A 23,183-nucleotide genomic window follows, 5' to 3' on the forward strand; every position below is an offset into this window, starting at 1 on the left:
CAGTCGAATTTAACTGATTCAAACGTCGCACTTCACATGCATTTAACTCTCGCGTTAAGTTCGGCACATGTGAAATTCGACGTTTGAACCGGGCCTTAGCCACACGTGGAAGTGTAAAAGAGTCATCAGGGAGTCTTGTGGTCGAGAGCCCCGGGTCGAGAGCGCAGGAAATTTTCTCATCTACGAACGATAACAGTTTATCCCACTATTGAAGTTTTGTCTCTTCTTGGTAAATCGTTTGAAACAGTTCCAAGGCTGGATCGCCCGCCATTGTCTGTCGCCTTCTGTACATTGCAGTATATGCATCGCGGCCATCAGTTAAGTTTCAAACGTTTTAAACTTTAATTTTTGTCCCCTTGCGAGGCCTTGGCACAATAATTGTTATTAAAACCGACATGGCTTAAACTTCCTGTGTGGCTTAAACTTCCTTTTAACTTTTTGGTTTATGTATTTTTTTTGCAATGGGCAAACGGCGTACATGCCACAAAAACATGCGGTTTTTTTCTTTGCTTAAGTTCTTTTGACGAAGTAAACATTACTGTCAAACCTTGGGGTGGCGCTGAAAATTCAACAGATGTTTATAATTGTCCGTTTTATTCCTTCCTTTTTTTCGGCATAACCTCTCCTATAACTTAGTGGTTCTGCAGTAATTAAGAGTTGTTAGTTGTACACTTCTACTTCACCTACATACGCCCCCAATAACGTTTCTAATAATCCATCCCTGAGTTTTATTTACCGCCCAACCTTTAACAATACGTGGCCTATGCTGTCATATTTCGCAGTCATGCCAGACGTAATCCTCAGTTAAGTACGCCAACGGCAGTCGTGGTGATTTTTTATTCGCGAGTGTTCCATGTACCTTTAAATCTTAACATATTCAGTCAAAAGCACATTTTTGTGACTTACGCCTGTACAAGAGAACATTTCATGAGTCTTCTAAGACCTTTTCTATAATTACTACTAAAAATACATTGATAGTCATGATACATTTATTCGCGAGTGTTCCACGAACCTCGCACTCTTAACTCTTCAACCAAAACCACATTTTTTTGCGACCTACGCTTGTACAAAAGAACATTTTATGAGTCTTTTAAGAGCTTTTCGGTAATTACTGCTAAACATGAAACAGATAACCGGGTTGGTAGCACAGTACGCGTTAGCCATATAAAGGGTGACTACAAAGTATATCTCGATACTACACGAGGAAAGCGTGAAAGTGTCCTGATACGATATGATTAAATAGTTGATAGAGAAAGGTAACCAGCAAAGCACAGACACTGTTACGATAGCAATGGACATTTGAAGCACATTTCGGTTTCTTCTGTTCCGCTGTTGCTGAGTGTTGGCGGACTGTTCACCTGGGTGTGCCTGTGTCTTGAGCTTGATAACAATGATGGAGTAAAGAATTACCAGCAGCAGCACAGGGATGTACATAAACAGAATGTAGAAAGCTAGTACGAAACTGGCATAGGATGAGGACACTCCGAATACTTCCTCCCATTTAAAAACACACATGTTTCCCTCTGGGGCTTCAACGAGCTCGAAAGTGAACAAGTCTGGCGAATTAACCGCTGCGGCAACTATCCATGTAGCGAGAATGAAGAAGGGACACAGCTTGGATCTGATGAGTGGGGAACGGAGTGGAAACACCACGGCTCCAAAGCGATCCACTGCTATCAGAATCAGATTCTGAATCGAAACGACCAAGGAAACGTTACTAAAGAAAGGGACAAGCTTACACAAGGCCTGGCCAAGCCTTCCACCGATAAGAAACGAATTGGTGTGCAAGTGTGACAGGTACCAAGGTATCACGAATATTGGATACAGCAGATCAGATGAGGCCATGTTTGCGATGAAAAAATTTATCGGTTTTTTTAAGTTCGGCGTTTTATAAACGATCATAACAATGAGAGAATTTGCGACCAGTGAAGCGATGAAGATCAGACAGTAGGTAACGGTTCCTCCGATTTTTGACGCAGTGGAATTTAAGCAGCTCCAAGATCCGCTGGATCCGTTCGCCGTTGAGTTCATGCTGAGTTTTGCGACGTATCTACAGAGTCGTACACATGCAGTCAAGTAACTTTGAATTACTGCTCTGTATTTATAAATTGCGTATGCTGTTTCAGTGGAAGAACTTTTATTGACAATTGCAAGCCCCCTGCAAAGCAACAGCACAGCTGTCCTCTGAGGCCTTTAATAAGTGAGTTTGTTAATGTTCCGGCATTATCCGCCAACCGACCTTTTGACAGAATTGAAACAGTGGGGTATTAAAATGTTATAAACCATCCAGAACACTTCATTTAGGTAACGTGGTTGTATTAAGAAATCGATTGAGAAGATGATTAAACATGTGTGTTTTAACACATTAAAGAATGATATCTTTGGTAGTACCATCATCAACTAAACAAGTTTGACAGTTAACCACAGGAAGCAGAGGCGAAGCTGCCTTCAGGCCATTAAGCCCCGGCTTAACAGGTGAATATGAGGATAAAATGAGGTGCATATTATCACGTGTGCATAAAACATGAAGTTTTTATAACATTTACTTCTCGACCGAGCTGAAATGGAAAAACCAAAAGTCTGCTGTCGGCAAGGAGAAACTAGCAGGTTCTTGTTACAATATTCAGTACTTGTTGGCTAAAGCTCTTTTTTTCGATAACGTTGTGACACTTCATTTATATATAATAGCGATTACTACTTTTAGGGTTCGAAGAGGGGCGTTTAATGACGGGAGTCATTTAAAAGAGAAAGGACTGAGTTTATTGTCATTTATGTAACAACCTTATTTTCAAAACTAATATGCTTTCGGCGAAGATATAAACAGAGCTTATGAAGAGCGGAATATCCTGTCATCATCAACGCCTAATTAATGATGGGGATGGTTTGTCGTGCATTTTTTCAATTTTGCCTGAGACGGGACAATCTTCAAAAGCGCCGCCGACAAAATTTTCCCCCTGGCAAAAACTAGACAAAATCGATTAAATATACTAAAATGTGTTTTTCTTGTCAATTATTGTAAAGCCATTATTCTTTCCATTAACAAATGCAAGTGTTGTTAGTTGATGTGCCAATTTGAAAATACGCATATTCGATCATCAACTACACTATTTGATAGCATACAGGAAGCACTGAGGGGCATAGCTGAATCCCAGGCTAAACAGGAATTTGAGGCAAAACTATAAACGCATGTTATCACGTGTGCATAACACATGCAGTTTTTATGCATTTACTTCTCGATTGAACTTAAAATAGGAGGTTATAAAACAAACGTTCTTCCTTAAACAAAAAGATAAGGCGTACGTGTTTCTTCCGTTAGTCTTTGACTGCTTTTAATTGCTACAACCTTCAGTATTTCTTTACTACAATTCTTGTCTCTCGATAATGTTGTGGCATTTTATCTTAAGAATGACCTGAAAAGCCACCCGCGTAATTCATATCAATGCAACCATTAGCCCGTCATGACGCGCTGCTCCCGTCCTAAAAGCGTGACGTAACGTTGATAGAGTACGCCTTGATCTCATATACCGCCAGTTATAATTAAACATCAAGGTCAAACGATTTCTACTGCAGAACTTTCGCACTCTATTCTGATCAACGGATGAGCAAACTCGATGTGTCCTTCCTCATGCAACCACCTTTTCTGGCTTACAAGCGCGACGTCAGTTTAAGGAACATGATGGTCTGTTCCACTGATGACGCGTCTTCTGAGCAGCCTGCCTCCAGTCATGTCCAAAACTGCCGCACTGTTAAGAGCAGTTAACGGACCGTACGTTCTGCACAAACCGTCACTATTACTCACGGTCCGTATGCTGAGCACATACGGAGCGTGCATCTCATTATTACATCAGGGCACAATGCGTTACGGTTCGTTCGATCCGTACGGTTCTTAGACATACGGAGCGTGCATCTCATTATTACATCAGGGCACAATGCGATACGGTTCGTTCGATCCGCACGGCAAGAAAGGCGCACTCCCAACTGTAATATTCCTGGTTCTATAAACCATAAACCAACACAAGCGCAAAAACCAAGAAAGGCGCACTCCAAATGTAATATTCCTGGTTCTATAAACCATAAACCAACACAAGCGCAAAAACCATGAAAGACATACTCCAAATGTAATTTTCCTTCTTCTGTAAATCAAAACAACCCAAAAACCACGGTATGCACGCTCTAAGTTTTATGCTTGTGTCTAAATGTGATTTTCTTGTAAGTCAAAAACCAAAACTGGCGCGCTTGAAATGTAAGAACAATCGTCAATAAGTTTATAATTAATATAAGCACGCACCGAATGTAAAGGCAAGATAAGCAAGCACCAAAAATGTAATATTCAAACAGAGTATTTCTTTATATAACCAAGATAAGCATGCTTTATATAAATTTAATGTTCCTTCTCTATACGCCAAAAACAAAAGCAAGCGCACTTTAAATGCAAATGTTCTTCTCTTGCTTTTTTTACTACGTTTGCTGCACAAAACAAATGTAATATTCATTATAAACTGCTCCTCGTTATAATATCACAAACGAGGGCACGCGCGCTTCAAATGTAAGAATCGCCTCGTTTTATATAAGCTGTAAAATTTTTCGCAATAAGCGCGCAGTACTTTGTATACTGATAAACATGCTCTATATCAATTTAAGTTTCCTCTTTGTCGATCCGTTCGATCCGTACGGATCGACAAACCGTATATGACCACTCTTGCCATGAAAATATTCTAAGTCCCACTAATTAGATGCGATTTACGGACCGTAAAACACACTTTACAGAACGTATACCCCTGTTGTCGATCCGTTCGATCCGTACGGATCGACACATGTCTTATACGGACCGTTACGGTGCGGGTGTATTGGACAACCCTCAAAGTGTGACCGCTTTAATTTATTCACATTCTTTCGGGCAGATTTAATCCAATCAGAAGCCAGCTGGATACTGTCCTCGACTTCTGATTGGTTAATGTCTGCCTGAAAGAATGTGAATTAATTAAAGGAGGTCACACTTTTGGGCTCCTTCCTGTAATAATTAACACTATATATACTAGGAGTAATCGGAGCCTAGGAGAGTGCGTCCAACTTGTTTGTTAGCTATTTAGCAGCAGACTAAATCTCAAATTAAAGTACAGTTAAGTAACAATGGGTTAAACACTGACTAATACCTTACGATATTCTTTTGCACCGTAGGATGGTCAATAAAATTGGCTAAAAATTGGGATACAGAAAATTAAAGTCATCAGAAATGTTTATTGAATGAGATGTCAAAGCGCCGCGTATCACTTTAAACCCTTGTTGTGTGACACTGAGTTAACACGACTCACCTACTTAGCACTGTTTTTTAAATATAACGCACCCGGAATTAGTGCCACAAAGGTCAACGTTTCATCCGATTTGATTCCTGGTATGAACAACGCTTTACGAAGACAAGAACCACCACGCGAGTTAGAGCGTCAAAGTCAGGCACAGCGTATGCTAGCGCCTCAAAGCGAGGGAAACGTGCAATCTCAAAATCTCGCCTATTAATTGCACAGGACACCCAACAGAAGTTAGGGGTTGCGTTCTCGTACCTGGAACGCAATAATTCTTTATTCTTCCTGAGAAATAATGTATAGTGATGTATAAAAAATGATGTTACTTCTGGGCTGTGCTATTATATGTGCTTGTTGAATTTCCACAAGTGCAGTACATTGATTTGAGTTATATCGTTCAGTTTGTGAAAGCATCATTGTGATTACTGTACACTTAAAATTACCAAACCTCTTTCTGAGTCACTTTGTGAGTGCTAAGGTGTCCCCTGAATGAAGGAATAACGTGAGATACCCAGAAAAAGTGTCCCTTTCCCTGGATTGAGCAGATAGAGGTGTCCCTTAAATGGAGCTAACAGAACCAAAGATTATGTGAACATTTTTTAGGGACCATATTTTGTGTCCCCTGGATGGAGGAAAAACGTGAGTTACCCACAAAAGGTGTCCCTTTCCCTGGATAGAGCAGATAGGGGTATCCCTTGAATCAAGGTAACAGAACCAAAGATTATGTGAACATTTTTTAGGGACCACATTTTGCGTTCCCTGGATGGAGGAAAAACGTGAGTTACCCACAAAAGGTGTCCCTTTCCCTGGATAGAGCAGATAGGGGTATCCCTTGAATAAAGGTAACAGAACCAAAGATTATGTGAACATTTTTTAGGGACCACATTTTGCGTTCCCTGGATGGAGGAAAAACGTGAGTTACCCACAAAAGGTGTCCCTTTCCCTGGATAGAGCAGATAGGGGTATCCCTTGAATAAAGGTAACAGAACCAAAGATTATGTGAACATTTTTTAGGGACCATATTTTGCGTTCCCTGGATGGAGGAAAAACGTGAGTTACCCACAAAAGGTGTCCCTTTCCCTGGATAGAGCAGATAGGGGTATCCCTTGAATAAAGGTAACAGAACCAAAGATTATGTGAACATTTTTTAGGGACCATATTTTGCGTTCCCTGGATGGAGGAAAAACGTGAGTTACCCACAAAAGGTGTCCCTTTCCCTGGATAGAGCAGATAGGGGTATCCCTTGAATAAAGGTAACAGAACCAAAGATTATGTGAACATTTTTTAGGGACCATATTTTGTGTTCCCTGGATGGAAGAATAACGTGAGTTACCCACAAAAGGTGTCCCTTTCCCTGGATAGAGCAGATAGGGGTATCCCTTGAATAAAGGTAACAGAACCAAAGATTATGTGAACATTTTTTAGGGACCATATTTTGTGTCGCCTGGATGGAGGTGTCCCCTGAATAGAGGTGTCCCAAAGGAGACGTTCCACTGTACTTCTCTCCAATCTCCCTGCTTCTCTACACTATGAAATTAACACCCATGAAAATCCAGTGAAATCTTTCATGGTAAATTCACGTGTTTTTCAAAGGTTTTCAGGAGATTTTAATGGGCGAATTGTCATGGGTTTTTCACGTAAAAATACCATGAATATGGCGTGAAAATCTCATGAAAAAGGCATGAAAATCCCCTTAATATTCAACGCTTCATGGCCCATGAAAAAAATCTAACAAACAAAAAACCCATGAAATGCCATAAAATAAAATGAAGCCAACCATGTTTTTTTCACGGCTTTTTAATGATAATGAAAAAGCCATGAATTGAAAAGCTATTTTTCATGGTGTCAGGATTTATGGGGATTTCATGGGGTTTTTAAATTCATGCCTCATAAAAAAGCATGAGTTTTCCGTGAACGGTTGAATATTAATGGTTCATGAAAAATGAAATGGCTTTTGATGACATTTTCATTACCCATGAATTATGCCCCTGGCTTATTTTTCATGGGAAAGACAGAGACATGGCCACCATTAAAAATTTAGTCTTAAACTAAAGTTCTCGACTGTTAAATCAAATACATCATTGAGGATTTGCTGGCTGGTTCATTTGAAGCTACGACACATCGAGGTCTTTGAGGAGGAGAGATCGTGAGCAGTCCGAGCACGAAATAAATGGTGATCCAAAAGCAGTCCCTTGAAGGACCTTGTAACGGCACGTAAAAGCTGTCACACACATCACAGACCTTCGTCAAACATTGGGCAGCATTTTTTTCAGCTTTAAAAATCTCTAACCAGGTTAACCAATCATACCAACAAACTTTTACTTCACTTTATAAATAGCTTTTCACATATTTACAGTTTCAAGATAAATACGTCTTTTAGTAATTAACTGAAATATCAAATATCAATTTTGGATTTTCCATTTCTTTTATAAATTGTTAATCCTTCGTAACATCGCTAGTGGATTTTCTGCGCGTCGGTGACCTTGGAGATTTGGGTGAACGTGGAGGTGAGCGGTTCGTCGCTATGCTTGATTTTGTTTTTCTGTTATCTGAAAGTAGGCAAAAATCATGATTACTAACGGACTATACATGTCTTAACCAGCGAGGTAAAATATTACCTTAGTATGTTACATGAAACTGTGTATGGTGGAATATCTCCGTCTTAATTGCGTTTGTCTTGAGGGGAAGGTAGCCTGCGAACGCAGACATATTTTCGGTCTGGTGAAGAGAAGAAACAACCGGAAACACGTCTGCGTTGGCAGAGTTAGGGAAAAGAGTAATAGCGGAATGAAATTCTGTTACAGTCGAAGCCCTCGTAAGCAACCACCTCGGAAATTCGAAAAACTGGTGGTAACTAGAGCTGGTGGCATAAGAGAATGAGCTCTCGTAAGCGCTCGCATGGTAAAACAAGTTTCAAACACTCAATAAAAACAAAAAAGAACTTTATAATGTGTAATGAGTGTCTTTATATGTGATATTGACACAGCTAAACTTTACGTCCAACTTTTTGGACCTTGAACTTTTACAAATAAAATACTGTGCTGTACAAGATCTTTATCGACGTACCATTAGTACAGTGGGCAGTTTCATTATTGATTTAAATAAAGACTATAAGTGGTCGCTTACGAGAGCTTTTCATTACAAAGTTTAAATTGCAGTTCAAACGGGGTTTCCCTAACGTTACTACAGCCGGTCGCCTACAAGAGTGGTCGTAAGGAGAGCTTCGGCTGTATATGGGCAAAAAAAAACTTTTTTGCCGGACAAAGTGGATGTTGGCGAACAAGAAAGACAGGTTCACGTTGCCTGCTAGTGTAGCTAATAATAATAACAGAAAAAAAAAACAACAACACAGGATTCGTTTTATCCTGCACCCTCGCAAAACCAGCTATATAACAATGCAATTTATAGTGAACTTCATGTCATGAGATTGTTCTTGACAGGTGCAAGTTAGGCAAACCGTGCATTCTTTGATTCTTAAGTGTGTGTTAACTTGTACTCGCGTAAAGCTCAAGCTCTAAAAGCATACTACGAGGTAATAAAAAAGCGTACGATAATTCCGCTTGATGAAAATGTTAAAATTTATGGGAGGGTGGTTAAGTTCCAGGACAAGAAAGCCGCCAAAACAAACACGATTATCAATTATATTCTCACCTTCAGGCGGTTTTCGACTGGATTGGCCAGCGTCTGTAAACGAAAACGAATATTCTAATTACGCTACAGTACTTTATGGGTTCAGTAAAACTTGAAGCAATATCTTAGCCATAGGACTGTATTTGTTCGTAGTGATAAGTTAATCATCATCAGAGTCAATAGACCATAGCCTTTGCCAGGCTCTCATTCGGGACCGGTGGCCCGTTTCTCGGAAGACCCGGAAACTTTTCGGGCCCCAAGGCAAATTTTAAAATCACAACCTGTTGAAAAGCAGCACAGTTCCAAACCCACATACCGGTCAATTTTGCTTCGTCAACTGATAGTTTCATTGTATTATTTTCAAAATTATTGAAGCTTTGATCTTGAACGCAAACACAACAAACACAGAACAGCTTTCCTGGGACCCGTTTCTCGAAAGTCCCGATAATTAACGGGCCCGGTAAGCTGTCTCTGTTTACATTAAAGATCGAAGTTTCAATAGTTTTGCATCTAACACGATAAAACTGTCGGTTAATGAAACGAAATGGAATATTTTGCTAGCCAGGACCCGCGCGCTCTTATTCTTTATATTTCGATTTGAATATTTGATTTCGGCCCCGTAAAGTTACCGGGACTTTCGAGAAACAGGCCCCGGGTCCGTTCTCGACTAAATACCTTAGTGCCTGAATAAAAATACTTACGAAATAAGGCAGTGGGTGAAGAGGAAAAATAGAATGGTAGGGTAAGACAAGGAAGGGTGGGAAAAGGAAAGGGGTAGCCGAGCAGAGGATTGCAGTGGTACAATTGGAACATAGGTTGTTTACCATTTACAAAACGTTTCCGGAAAATCCCGTTGGAACGTAAATGGAACAGAGAGCATGGTCGTTCCAGACGGAAATTTCCGGGAGCAACTGAACATCTGAAAAGGTATAGTCCTGTGTTTTCAGGACGGAATATTCCAAACGGAAATTTGTGTTCCATTTCTTCAAAGCCATGTTTACACCAGTTTTACGTCTTCGCGACCGTTTCTTGGTAAATGAAACTGATTTGTACAAATGATAATCGCGATTCCGAAACGAAATTTACCAGTCCTGAATTTTGCTTTCCATTTGCCCAAACCGTGAACCGGTCTGTCCATGTAAATGGTAAACAAGTAGTGATACAAACCTTTTGGTCTCAAGTTGGCTACACCATCGATAAAATGAGCCAGCACTGAAAGTTGCTCCTCAAGCTACTGATGAATTTCATCAATCCTAATGAAAGAAGACACCGAATAGTCTATTAAATGGCTTCCTCGTAATATAAAATAGGAAATATATCGACATAGGCAAGTAACTTAGAAAATTACGTGACTGAATCGCTCGTTAGAACCTTAGAGAATTAGGTGAATCCCGAGTAGCCACTCACGCACGTCTCGTCCATACGAATCCAGATCTTTTTGGAACCGCGTATTCTTTACACGAATTCGCCTTCAGTCCACACCAAATCAGTGAATCCGCTCAACTAAACCGCATCTTCAGAGTGTCCAGAGTGGTTTAAGGCCCCGTTCACACGAAAACGGTTAAATAGAATATACGGTTTCAAAATTTCCGGATTTGTGTGGACGTGGCCTAAAACACGTAAGCGCGCGAGGAGGCGAGTGAAGGTAGTCAAAGAAGTTCACCCGTAACTAGACAGACAACTCGCGTTATCTCTCACCTCTGTTTGTTCCTCACCTTTCTTCTCGCACACTAGTTTCTCCTTGGAGTCTTTCAATGTCGCCTAGCATCTGTAGATCACGCTCAGCATTGATCTGTTAAAAGAAATACGAAAAACGCTAAGAATACTTCGTGGGATATTCTATAATTGACACTGTGTATTTTGGTTTAACTGAGCATATCTTTACGAGCTGTTCCTTCTAATACCAACCTTATCAAGCAGAAGATCCTCTTTCCAGTTCTCCTGCAGTATTTCTGAAAGAAAAGTCAGAGATGAGAGGTGGTCGCACATCGAGGTTGGACTGCATCGGTTTTTTTTATACTACTCCTCTTAACCTTTTTAGTCCAGCCCCAAGAATGACCAACATCAATTTTCTCCAGACAACATCAATACATCATCAAAACAAAAGGTTAGGAGAGTTAACGAAATGATCAGTGATGGAAAAATTGTTAAAACAAATCTCTGGAAATCAGTCTAGAGAATTTATATGTGAATATCGGGGCTAAAAGAGTTTTTTAAATCAAATTACCTCTGTAGTCCAACAGCCGTTTCTCTAGTGAGCCTTGTGCTCCAGCGTTAGCAATCATCGCCTTCCTTGTGGTTTCAATTTCTGTTTCCAGTTGTCTAATGGCCTGAAAAAACATACAATAAGCAGCAAACGCAGTAAATTTCCGTTCTCTTTTGTAAAAGAGAAACGTCGGATTAGGAAGTATCACGCCGTAGTCGTGAGTGGACGTTAAAGAAATGTACCAAAGAGTTTGATGTACGTGCAGAGCTGTTGTTTTGCGAATAAAACCACACAATCTGAATTGTTTTTTGACGTTCATAATGGTTCCTTGAGATCCCTTGTTACTACCTCTTACAGTGCAACAATCTCAACCTGGGCCAGCACATCAGCCAGCCAACAGCCACGACCACTCAACAACGACAACATTTTTTGAAATCTCTGGGTGTCTGTTGCTCCGGTTAACTTCGCTGCATATAATATTTTCAGCATAGATTAAGTGAATACTCTCAACATGTCTGCTACAAACGCAAGCTGCTTATATGAACCATAAAAAAGACCATGACGCTTAGGCAATGAATTAAGGAATACGATCAGTAAACGTACCTGCTTGAATCTTGAGCCAACATGAAAGAGAAAAGAAACAAAATGAGAAAGTGAAATACAATTTGGAAGAACCATAGATACAAGCCATTTATGTCCCAAATATTCGACGGGAAATTTCCAAGGAAAAAAATGTACAAAAGTAGAGTACATTAATTTTGATCGCTAACCTGTGGTTCTCTTTGAGAACAGCTCCTAGCCGCTGACCAGAAGAAAAAATAGCAGTTTCAATCTTTTTTATGTCCTCTGATTGGTTCTTAAGTTGATCTAAAGCCTCGACCCGCCTCTCACGCAACTTCAGGTGTAGCCGAGTCTGTTGGTAAAGCAGCGATAAAAGTCAAGTCTCTGCGCACAATATATCCACACTTTGTTAACAAAACAGAGGATAAATTAAAGGGGAGGGAATTGAAATAGATATGTGTACCATGTGTAGTAAGATCAAACGAGTTAAGCTATGTTACACAGTCCGCTTACTGTGTGAACGAACACAAATCTTCGCGTTGACCTCTCCTGTCCACACAAGAACGACATAACGATCATGGCGAGAAGATATTTTCGTAACAATTTTCAGTGTGGATAAGTTTGTTAACGCATTGACATCGTTATGGTGTAGTCAACAGTGCTGCACATATGATAACCAACGGACTTTTGTGGACCGGCTCCTATACCCCAGGGAGGGAGGCGGGGGGGGGGGACTCTCAAAAAAAGAGACGGGGATGCTTGACGTTTCACATAGGGGTGTTTAATTGCAGGTTTTGGTCTCACTTAAAGTGTTCGGGACGGAAAGCTAATATTAATATTTTTACTTATACAGTTACCGCCGAGAGGAGAGCGTGAAGAAATGATTATGTACAGCTGTTTCAAGAAAGTTTGTCGGAAAAAGTGCACGCGACAATCCCGAAGGGTATTATGGGTGGTTTTGGGTTCATTGTTCTTCGAAAAGATTTGATAGAATGGCATGACAGGCCATGGACTTATGTTTGCGAGTGCTAAAGGAAAGCAATAAAAGTAGGTTGGACGGCTACAGTGCCAGCTTAGGAACAGCGTATTGATCAGATCCCATGTTACCTTTCGGGATTGCCGCTTCCACATTATTTCCGACAACCTTTCTCGAAATAGCTGTATATAAAATAACCAAACGCCGTCATTCTATCACTGCAGCACAGCTCACTACAGCTCCAATAATTAGTTCCGAGAATTAGTTGCCTGTTTTACTATAATCTCCTTTACGACAGGTCAAATAAAACCTGAGCCGCGCACCTAATTTATCTCTTTTATAAGCACCCCCATAACCTCCATACGGAAGTCACCCCCGAAGGGAGGAGGCAGGGGTGCTCCCGTCCCAAACCGTAACTTGTCAACATGTGATTTCCTGCGTTTGGTATCAGCTACACATGTTGGTTTCGAGATTTGATTGGTTGTTTGGATTGTCACCTTGTGCTGCGATTGGCGGGCAATAAACACACGGCTTTTTTGTCTTAAACTAAACCAATCAGCAGTATTAACGACACTGCCCAAAAAAGCTCAAATCCCAACTGCCCAAAGCGCTCTGTTAGTTTAATATCACCAACCTGTGGCTCCGCTAACTTGTCCACATCTCTCTGAGCCCTTTCCACGGATGTTTCTAAACTTGCCTTCTTGTTTTTAAGGTCTGCAATATACACAGAAACACTGCCATTTAAAAATCCCTGTATTATGATGCATTTTCAAAGGCCGGATAATGTACGACTAACAATTCACGGGTGGGATGTTTAACCCTCATTACCTTGTAAAAATATATAATTTCTTCCTTTATAACTAATAATATGCAACTAATAACTGTAGCCCTAAAACCCAGAAAACTACGTGTAAGACCAAACCCGTCGATCGATGCTTATTTCCGGAAAAGAAACGTTTTTCAATCCAAAACACTGAAAAATCAAGCCCGCACAGGAAGCACACATGCAACTGTTTATTTCAGAAAGTACCCCACCCCAAGATCAAAAGTGAAAACGTACCACGTTGGCAGACTCGAGACGTCCTGGCTCAAACTCTTATTTTCATTGAAAGCGGATTGTACGCGGGCGCGCGCGAAAGACGCACCAACTGATCATCCTCCCGAGTCCGCTCATCGAACAAAAAGAAGCAGTAAACGCCACCAGTAAATCTTTCCTCTACGCATAAAGATGTGTGTACTCGGTATATATAAACCAAAAAGGCAGCTAGGCCACCTAGAGGTTGTTTTTGTTTCAAAATATTTCACTTCAATTCAACGAAAGGAATATGAAACGTGCTCTAGACTGTTTTGACCATGACGCCAGTTTTCCTGATTGGCTGGCATTGTTTCTTACATATGTGCGAACCTAGACGTATTTCCGGTCGTCACTTCTCTCTACCCGACCGGAAATACGTCTTCGTTCTCAGGCTAACGGCTGGGCGACACAGTAACAATATCGCATCACACTTTGAAGTCAGTTGTATGCAGCTTCTAATTCAAAATATAGAGGAGAAGTTCCTCAGATTGCAGAGCAAATGTGAAGGTATTCTCACTAGCCTGCGCGCAGACGTCCCTCCCGTGTTTCTTTCGTTGCACCCTTTATCCGCGAACAACAATGGAAAGAGGAGTTGCACGCAGGCTACTTTCTTACCCACTATGCTTTTTTTCGTTGTTTCGAACTCCTGAGTCCGTTCTTTGAATTGAGCTTCCAGGTCCTTGAAGACTGGCTGAGAGACAGAAACAATAACAAAATAACAAATGACACGTGTTCTGAATTTCTGTTCGACAAAGCACTTGCAGTGAAACTTCAGAAACTGTTTCCAAAGTTACAACCACTGCGAAAAAAGGTAGGAAAAAGAGGAATGGTGTAGATCAGGGCGTACCGTCCGCCCGCCCAGAACACAAAGGAATACTCCTCAAAAATTTTCCCTACTTCCATTAAGTTGGAAACACTGATATTAGTCAACTGCTCTGGTTGGTGTATTTGTTCAGTCGGTCGGTCGGTCATTCGGCAGCTTGGTCAGTCATTTCTTCCTTCGTTGATATCTCGGAAATCCATCGTCCGCATAATTCTTCATTTTTCATTCCCTCCGTTCACTATCATGTTCGTTTACTCATTGGTTGGTGCGTTTGTTCAACCGGTTGGTTTGTCGGTCGGTCGGTGCATGACTCGGTCGGTCGGTCGGTCGGTCGTTCGGTCCTCAGTCGATGCTTTTCCTGTAAGTTATCGATTCGTCTATTTCTTGGTTCATTCGTTCCTATTTATAGTTAGCAGAGGTTTGTCCGTTAATCATTCCGTTAGCTAGAGCTCACTTACTTACCGTTTTGTCCTCGATTATATCTTTTTTCTTGCCCCTTTCTTTTTCTAATTTTTCAATGCTTTCCTGAGGGGGTAAAAAAGAGCAATCGGACATTCTTCGCTCAAAATTACTTGAATAGCTATCTATTTAGGGAGACGTTAAGGGGACATTTAAACTTAACTTACTTGGCAAGTAAGTCAACTTCGTGAGTTTAACAAAAAGTAGCGCAAAATCTGTTAGCCAATCAAAAGCTCAAAAAATGTACAGACAGAACAAAATGAACAGGATAGTTTGGAAAATCTTGACACCTGTTAGTTAACGCACAACTTACTTGAAGAATTTTCAGCTGTGTCTTGAGCTGTTTCTGTAATATTGTGTAATCCTGTTTAGCTTTCTTCAGCTGTTTCTGTTTTTCAATTATATCCAGTTCATCGTTTTTTAAGTCTTTCTGCAGCTGTGTTCCCTTCAATGAAGACACCACCAAAATAAAAAACTAGCATATATGAACCACTGAGCAGAGTTCTATCTAGGGTATTTGAGGGGTGGAAGATCCCCCTCCCCCACCCCCACCAAAAACAAAAATATTGTTATCATTTCAGTATATAAGTAACTATATTGGAAAAATGATCCAGACGTGTCGAGGTCGGTGCACACACTGTAACATTTCTCAAAATTGTCTCAAAATGCACCAGATTGCATCTCAGCGCATATTCTTTTAAAACAAATTTCGAGGGACCATGCCAGCGGACCCCCTAGGAAGCTCGTGGCCTTTGGCCACTCGGGACTTTTCCCCCAAACAATAAATCCTAGATAGAACCCTGCTGAGTGTTTATGACAATACCTTCGGTTGATAGGTAGGCTGCCATGCTACAGATAGAGTCATATCACTTCCCAACCTGTTCTCTCTATGTGTTCACTCCCCCCCCCCCCTCTAGATTACAATTAGTTTACTGCTCAGCATTTTCGGGCGGGGTTTCGCTGTAATTTATTGTGAAAATTTTAATAATTAACCGTTGTCGTTGTTAGGGTCGAAATGAAATTCCTAATTTCATTGGTTTTACGTCACTAAGCTTTGTGGTTGACCTAAGATAACGCGCACACGAAACACGCGACGCGCGGGAAAGATACATGCTAAAAAATCATGATTGGTCTAGCTTGCGATGGTTACGAGAGTGGCGCGAAATTTTTAAGTTCGTCATACATGGTATCGATATCAAACAAAATCATTTGCAAAAAGGCCACTGAAATGAAGTACCAACTTGAGACTGGGCCGTCGATGTTGTATTAAAGTGCATCATGGGACCGTTTTGGGGTACGAATTTTGACCCAGTTTCCAACACTGCCTCCTCAAAACAGTCCCATAGTGCAATGGGACGCAACAACGGCACAGTCCCACGCGCAAACCATGAAAGACAGAAAAAAAGGAAAGAAGAAAAAATAAAGAAAAATAGAAAAAAAGGAAGCAGTCAGGCGTAACTTCCGTGATGCATTACCAAACCTGCATCCAAGGGAATACTATGATATTTTTTTGTTTTGGCCTACTCGTCAATCAAGAATCGAGAAGGGAACTGGAGCCGAAATGCGTCCCGCAGTTGCTTCTGGGATCGTTACTGGGGACACGCTGGACAGCTATTGGCCTATTTATTTCCACTGTCCCCAGTAACAGTCCCAGAAGTGTTTGCGAACGTTAATTCGGTCCAGTCTCCCTCTCGTGTCTATGGTAACGAATTACTTTTAACACTTACATATTCTGTTAGTCTCGCATGTTCAGCTTTTCCTTCAGTTACTTTCTTCGACATTGTTGCCATATATCGTCCATAATCACTCTTAAACTCGTTTACTTCCTTTGTTACGTTGTCACGTTTAGTCTGCAAGGTTTGCCTACAGAAAAAGAAATATCGACATTTTATGTTCCACAGATTTGCGTTAAGATGAAGAGCTACTGTACATGTGGATGTAGGGCATTCAGCAAGTATACCGTGAATCCTCTATTGAATGGAGGGGGGGGGGGGGGGGGCTTATTATTTCAAACACATTTGAGGTGGGCTTAATAGAGACGGGAGGCTTATTTAATTTAGAAAAGACGATGGTATCAGTTGTCCATAAAGAAGTAGAGTACAAAGTGAAAAAGCTCAAGTACAAGAAGTTGGAGGTCATGCAACCAAGGATCAAAAACAAATCCGATCTTCCAGTTGGTGAATAAACCATCCCGGATCAGCCCACACGAATTTTTACGGTCGTGATTGATTTATACAGTCTATCATTTATTAGTTAAGGATAACAAGAGGAGCCCGAGGAGGGGAGGGCTTATTAGAGACAGGGGGGCTTATTTTAAGCAATACTCACCTGTCCTTTCTTTCAGACGACAAAGATATTTTAGAAGCCTCGATTTCTTTAGTGAACACATCCACAGGTGCCCTGAAAAAAGACCAATATAGGGAACGATAACACGCAAATTATAAGATTGTGTTTTCTCTTTGACGTTTTGATAATCAATCCAAAGAAATACTACGCCGCCACCGACGTATCTCTCTAGTGCATGAGTGTTTTGTAAATGAATTCCAAAAATCCCATCACTAGCCTGCGGAAACAGCCGGATCAGGCTCCTCGCTCCTCGCCGCTGGGGAAGGTTCGCCTGTACAAATTCCGCCCCTGGCGAAACGTTTCGCTTGCACAAATTCCCCTCCCGGCGAAACGTTTCGCCTGCACAAATTCCCCTCCCGGCGAAACGTTTCGCCTGCACAAATTCCGCCCTGGCGAAATGTTTCGCCTGCACAAATTCCCCCTGGCGAGAGGTCCCTAGCGGCGTGGAGTAAGGAGAGACGGCTGTTTACGCAGGCTATCCCATCGCCAGCAAAACTGAATACTATTTCCCAATCCCGTTACTAGACCCACGGGTTTAAAATGAGACCTCAAACTCAATATAAGCTGAGTGTGTTTATTCAATTTTTTTCTAGCGCGGGGCGTGCGCGGAGCGCCAGACACGCGAGGAGGTAAGTGCAAAATAGGATCCTTTCTTTCGTCGGCGCGCGTCTGGAGCACAACTCTCATTCCCGCTTGCCTTAAGTGTGCCTTCAATCGCCTGAAAACGCGAAAAAGTAACGCTTGTTCTGCAGGCTTCGTAAACCTATAAGTAAAAATAAACACTTACGAAAGTGCAAGCGGCTGACTAGCTAGGAAGCAGTGAGCGCTAGGCAATTTTGTAACATTCTTTTTTTTTTATTTTTTTTTTTAAATTTTTAAATTTTTTTTATTCAAGACATTTATTACTATAATTACAAAGAACTACTTAAAAAAGAAGATAATTACAAAGTTCTAAACAACCGCAATAACAGACATACTTACAATTATCTACATTTCACAATTATATACATTACAGCCACAAAACAGCCGCGCAATTGCCGAATGAGGCTTATTTTACAAAGAATTAATTAATACTTAATTATGTAGATAAAAGAGAGATTAACACTTAATATTTACAGTACGCTCTGAAATAAAAAACAAAAACATAACCACACATACAAAAAAAAATATATACAAAAATACAAAAATACAAAAAAAAAAGTGTCTAATAAAAGATTACATTTTTAATTACATACTCACGAACTTAATTAAAGGGGAGAAATGTCTTTTGGCCATTTTTCATAAAAGGTTTCTAATTTATTATTCTTAGTGGAAATATATTTTTCAACTTGGTATTTAATTCTTACTTTAAATTTGAAACCTTCGATGTTTGGAAGTACCTGTTTCTTTCTGCAATCCCATAAATACAATTTACCAATTAATATCAGATAATTTAACAAGGGGCATTTTGACATCGTTATTCCAATTATAACCTCTCGTAAACACAACCCGTGAAATTCCTTTGTTATTGTTAAATAATACTGTTCAACATTTTTCCACAACATATTTGAGTGCTGACAGTAAAATAGAAAGTGACATAATGTTTCCTGTTCAGTCTTGCAAAAAGTACATTTGTCATGCTGGAGATATCCAATTTTAAAAAGTCTTGCATTAGTGTAAAGTATTGAATTTAAAACTTTATATTGAAAGGATTTGACGTAAGGCTCCTGTGTTGTCAGGTGGGGAAGGTTGTAAGCAATTTTTAAGTCTTCGTCAGATAAGCCAAAATCATGTTTTAAATTCTTTGCATTACTAGGTAATTGTGCTTTATTTGATATTATTAAAGAGTAGTAGTCTTTCGTTTTCTTTTCCGCTATGTCAAAAATCTCATTCCCCTTTGTAAAATAAGTATTTTCTGTTAAGGTAGTATACTCTATTGTTTTCAGAATAGAAGGAATTGCATGCCTGAGACCTGTCCATGTAAGAAAATTAGCTTTCTCAATTATGTTATTGATTGCATTAAAGGATTCTATATTGTCGAGATTGAACAAGAGATCTTTAATAATACATATCCCCGAGTCATAATAAGATTTATAAAAGACTGGTTGTTTTTGTAACATTCACTTCTAATGGTATTGGTTAGTCTAAGGAACATGCTATTCGACCAGTAAAATAAACGTTTTTATCTTACTTGTGGATTTCCTCTAGCTGCCCCATCTCGTCTTCCATTTCCATGTTTTCAGATCTTATTCGGGCGCACTCTTCATTCTGACGATGTAAAGATTCCATTGCTCTCTTAAGTCTAAAGATTTAAGGCAGGAGAGGCATGCATTGAATTCAGACAGTTGGAAATGATATGAAAACGCTGTAACTCGTTTAATTCACATCATTCACTAGCCTAAGAAAACAGTCCACACTTCACGACGACACGACTGGTTTCCTAACCTCCCACGCAGGCGCACGCGTTCGTGCCCCGCGTGACGAACCCCTAAGAACGTCTTCGTGGGAGGCTGCTAGTTTCCACGAGAAATGACGTCAGAGGAACGAGCGCAGAAATTCCCTACTGATGACGTGTCACTAGTGAAAAGTCGGCTATATCTCTGGCAAATCATTCATCCACGGCCCTTCACTCCCAACCCAAGACCAAAGTTAAACTCCTCCCTGCAACAAGGTTGACACATTTGAGTTGCCAAACCTGAAAAAAGAAATCCAAGTGCTCCCAGCAGGATAGCCTATGCACAGACTCCCCCCTCCCCTCCCCTCAGGAAAATCGGATAAATCTCTATGACCTTCTGACGACTGGTGGGAGCCAAGGCCATATTAACTTTGACCAAAAACAAGTGGTCTTAGTTTAATGCGCAGCTGTGGAAAAATCTTAACTACATTTTCTAATAAAACATACGCCTACCCCCTCCCACCGCCCCAATTCAAAGACTTCCTTGCAATTTTTGAATATGATTCTAAAATCCTTGCAGCCTCAATAAAGTTCCAATTTTATGAAAAATGGGTTGTCTGAATAACCCTTTAAACTCAAAGAGTGACCAACATCAGTATTCTTATATCAATACATAATCAAGAGAAAAAGTTACGACAGTTTATAAAATGATCAAGAAAGGGAAAATGCTTTAGTCTTTTAACAAAGGACTAACTTCTTAAAAGCCCTAATTAGTGGGGTGGTGCTTACATTCTTTCATGTTGTCGAACAACCCCAGCATCTTGTTCCTGAAGTTCAAAAGCAGTCTCCAGATCTAGAAATAAAAATAAGAAAATAAGGAGAAAACCTTAATCAGAGAATGTCCAAAGCAAACAAACCCAGATCAATAAATACATAAATAAATACAGTTGAAGCTCTCGTAAGCGACCTCCTCGGAAATTCAAGAAAGTGGTTGAAACCAGAGCTGGTCGCTTACAAGAGTGAGCTCTTGTACGTAAGGGACTGTATCATGAAATGATAGAGGGTGGTCGCTTATCAAAGTTTTAGAAACCACAAACACACTCGTAATGTGAGCTTGGGACGCCTGAGCAGAAACTCATTAATAATAATTATTTCTAAAGGAAAAAACAAAAGAACTTTGATAATGTATAACGAGTGTCTTTATATCTGATACAGACAAGGCTAAACTTTACGTCCAATTTTGTAGACGAAAATAACCCCAAGTCCAAATGCTAGTGCAAGAATGAGTCGAATGGTCGCTTACAAGAGCTTAAAAACAAAGGAAAAGTCCAGTTGGGTAAGCTAAAAAGTGGTCGCGAACGCTTACGGGAGCTCGAGGTTTTCATCACAAAGTTTAAGTCACCATTCAAACGGGGGTTTCATAAAGGTGGCCGTAAATAGAGCTGGTCACTGATGAGAGTTGTCACAAGGATAGCTTTGATTGTATGCTCTTGATGAAGATATGGACATGAGGTCAAGTTGGCTGGATACTAGCCGAGTACTTTTTTTCGTTTTTTATTTATCGACCGAGAAAAAGTAGTATGTAACATGAAACTGTGTTAGGTAGAATACGCGTCAGGCTGATTTAGCAACAGAACGGGAACGTCATTTGACAAGGACGGGAAAGCGTGCGGAAAGGACTAAACTCTACTTCCGGTGCCCAATTTGTCGCTCTGCCATTGGTCAAGCCAGTTGTAGTAACATGGTCAAATGTCCCAAGAATCTCCTTCACGATTGGGGTTAACACTTTCAAAAAGTAAAGGTAATAAAGGCAAGATTGTGAGCTTTTTACAACAAAAAGCCGCACTTTGGGAGTCTAGTAAAGGTGAAGACCAGAAAATGTTTCTTTCTGAGAACTCAAGAATATACTGACTTAAATCAGCTCCTATTTAAAACAAGTATGCCAAGTTCATTTACGGCTCTGATTTGGCTCCCCTTTGCACCTCTGTTTAATTAAAGCCGAACAATATCAAAGAAACCTTTTTCTCCTGAGTACCTAGCACTCCTAATGAGGCATTAAATACCTTTATTTTATAACGCTTGGAAAAAGTATGGCGTATTTTAGCTGTGAAAGTTTATTTCACCTGCTTGATAGTTGTCACTGGAGGAGTCCAAACACCACGTAATCTGTGATAACGGACTCATTAGCGTCTGTAAAGAACGAGTCCTCCTGTCCTGGTGGGCACTGATAGGTGCTGCCGAGAATGCTGATACTAACAGGATTTGTGTTTGCATCATTCTGATTATTTAATATCCATAGGTCATTCCCATCACCAAAAGCTGGTCCATAGCTGCTATCACAGCAGATGCCACAACCCTTCCCAGTAATGAGCGACAGTTTGATCGGGTCCAGGCCACTTGGGTTTACAAAGCTGAACAGGAAGGCATGGCGACATAACACATATTCATTATGACCTGTGAATAACAGTCGGATTACACCTGGCATGTATATTCAGACATTATATGTGTTAAACAGTCAATTTCCCATTTCAGTTTCAACCCCATTCCACCTCTCTGATCCTAAACCTATATTGAGCTCGGTTGCCCACACGGATAACTAACCAGGTTGCTCCTTTGCAAAGAATACGAAATTTCGGCCTGAGGCCACCAGCAATAGCTTTTTTAATTCTACCGAAATGGTTTCCCCTGAGAAACGTAGAATTAAGTTAAAGCCAACTATAAAGAAGTTACCAATATCCTGCTCATCGAGTTATCCTGGTTCATGAGTATAATCTATGGTATTAAATCCTACACACTGGTGTTGTACGTACAGGGGCGGATCCAGGATTTTTTTTAGGAGGGGGTGCACTCGTCTCTTGCTCTACTTCAACACCAATAAACCACATAGTTTTTTTTGCGGAATATCATGTGTATTAGAAAACCGCAGGTCATCTCGGGGGGGGGGGGGGGGGGGCGCACCCCCTGCACCCTCCCCCTAGATCCGCCCCTGACGTAGTTAGTGTGGCTTATGCTTACCGGTGGGGCTAAAGTGCAGGTCACAGGCCATAGGACACACACAAAAACAATAGCACACTGGACAAAACTGTTCTGGATTGACGTTTTATAAATATACAAAAATAAAAAAAGCCAAGGAACCTCTGAACTTTATCAAATTCCACACATGGAATATATTCACGTTTATCACGCAAGGAGGACCTGCGTACAGCGTATTCAAACTTGGTAACAAAATCACAAAGGTTTGCAAAATCACGTAGTTTCTAAGAAAAAACGAATCGCAAAACGAAGGGTTGTTATGTTAAGAATATCGTGACGTGTTTGTGGATGTTTTGAAAAGCATTAGACGGGAAAACGGAAGAAAAACTTAAGGACATTCTAAAATTTATTTGACCAACTCAAATACGGCAAAAGTTTTCTTCAGACTTTCCTCGTCTTC

General features: G+C 40.5%; 2 protein-coding genes and 1 long non-coding RNA gene across 3 annotated transcripts; all 3 read right to left on the minus strand.

Annotated features, from left to right (window-relative positions):
* Positions 1-1,056: 1,056 nt before the first annotated feature.
* Positions 1,057-2,031, minus strand: LOC140944638 (RYamide receptor-like). The gene has a single exon (XM_073393757.1). It carries the CDS (start codon positions 2,029-2,031, stop codon positions 1,057-1,059), a length of 975 nt encoding a protein of 324 aa, XP_073249858.1.
* Positions 2,032-10,097: 8,066 nt separating this feature from the next.
* LOC140944212 (uncharacterized) lies at positions 10,098-10,937 on the minus strand. Its single transcript, XR_012166681.1, has 3 exons — positions 10,839-10,937; positions 10,646-10,722; positions 10,098-10,183 (listed from the first exon to the last, which is right to left on the minus strand). It is a non-coding gene; the product is annotated as an uncharacterized lncRNA (long non-coding RNA).
* Positions 10,938-11,143: 206 nt separating this feature from the next.
* On the minus strand, positions 11,144-22,027 carry LOC140944639 (uncharacterized). The gene is made up of 12 exons (XM_073393758.1): positions 21,874-22,027; positions 20,540-20,603; positions 19,547-19,657; positions 17,359-17,430; positions 16,758-16,893; positions 15,344-15,475; positions 15,034-15,096; positions 14,364-14,439; positions 13,308-13,387; positions 11,907-12,049; positions 11,740-11,749; positions 11,144-11,260 (listed from the first exon to the last, which is right to left on the minus strand). The coding sequence occupies exons 1-12, from the start codon at positions 22,025-22,027 to the stop codon at positions 11,144-11,146; spliced, it is 1,158 nt and encodes a 385-aa protein (XP_073249859.1).
* Between the last annotated feature and the right edge of the window lie 1,156 nt (positions 22,028-23,183).

This window comes from Porites lutea, chromosome 7 (assembly GCF_958299795.1).
Source record: "Porites lutea chromosome 7, jaPorLute2.1, whole genome shotgun sequence".
Lineage (NCBI taxonomy): Eukaryota > Metazoa > Cnidaria > Anthozoa > Scleractinia > Poritidae > Porites > Porites lutea.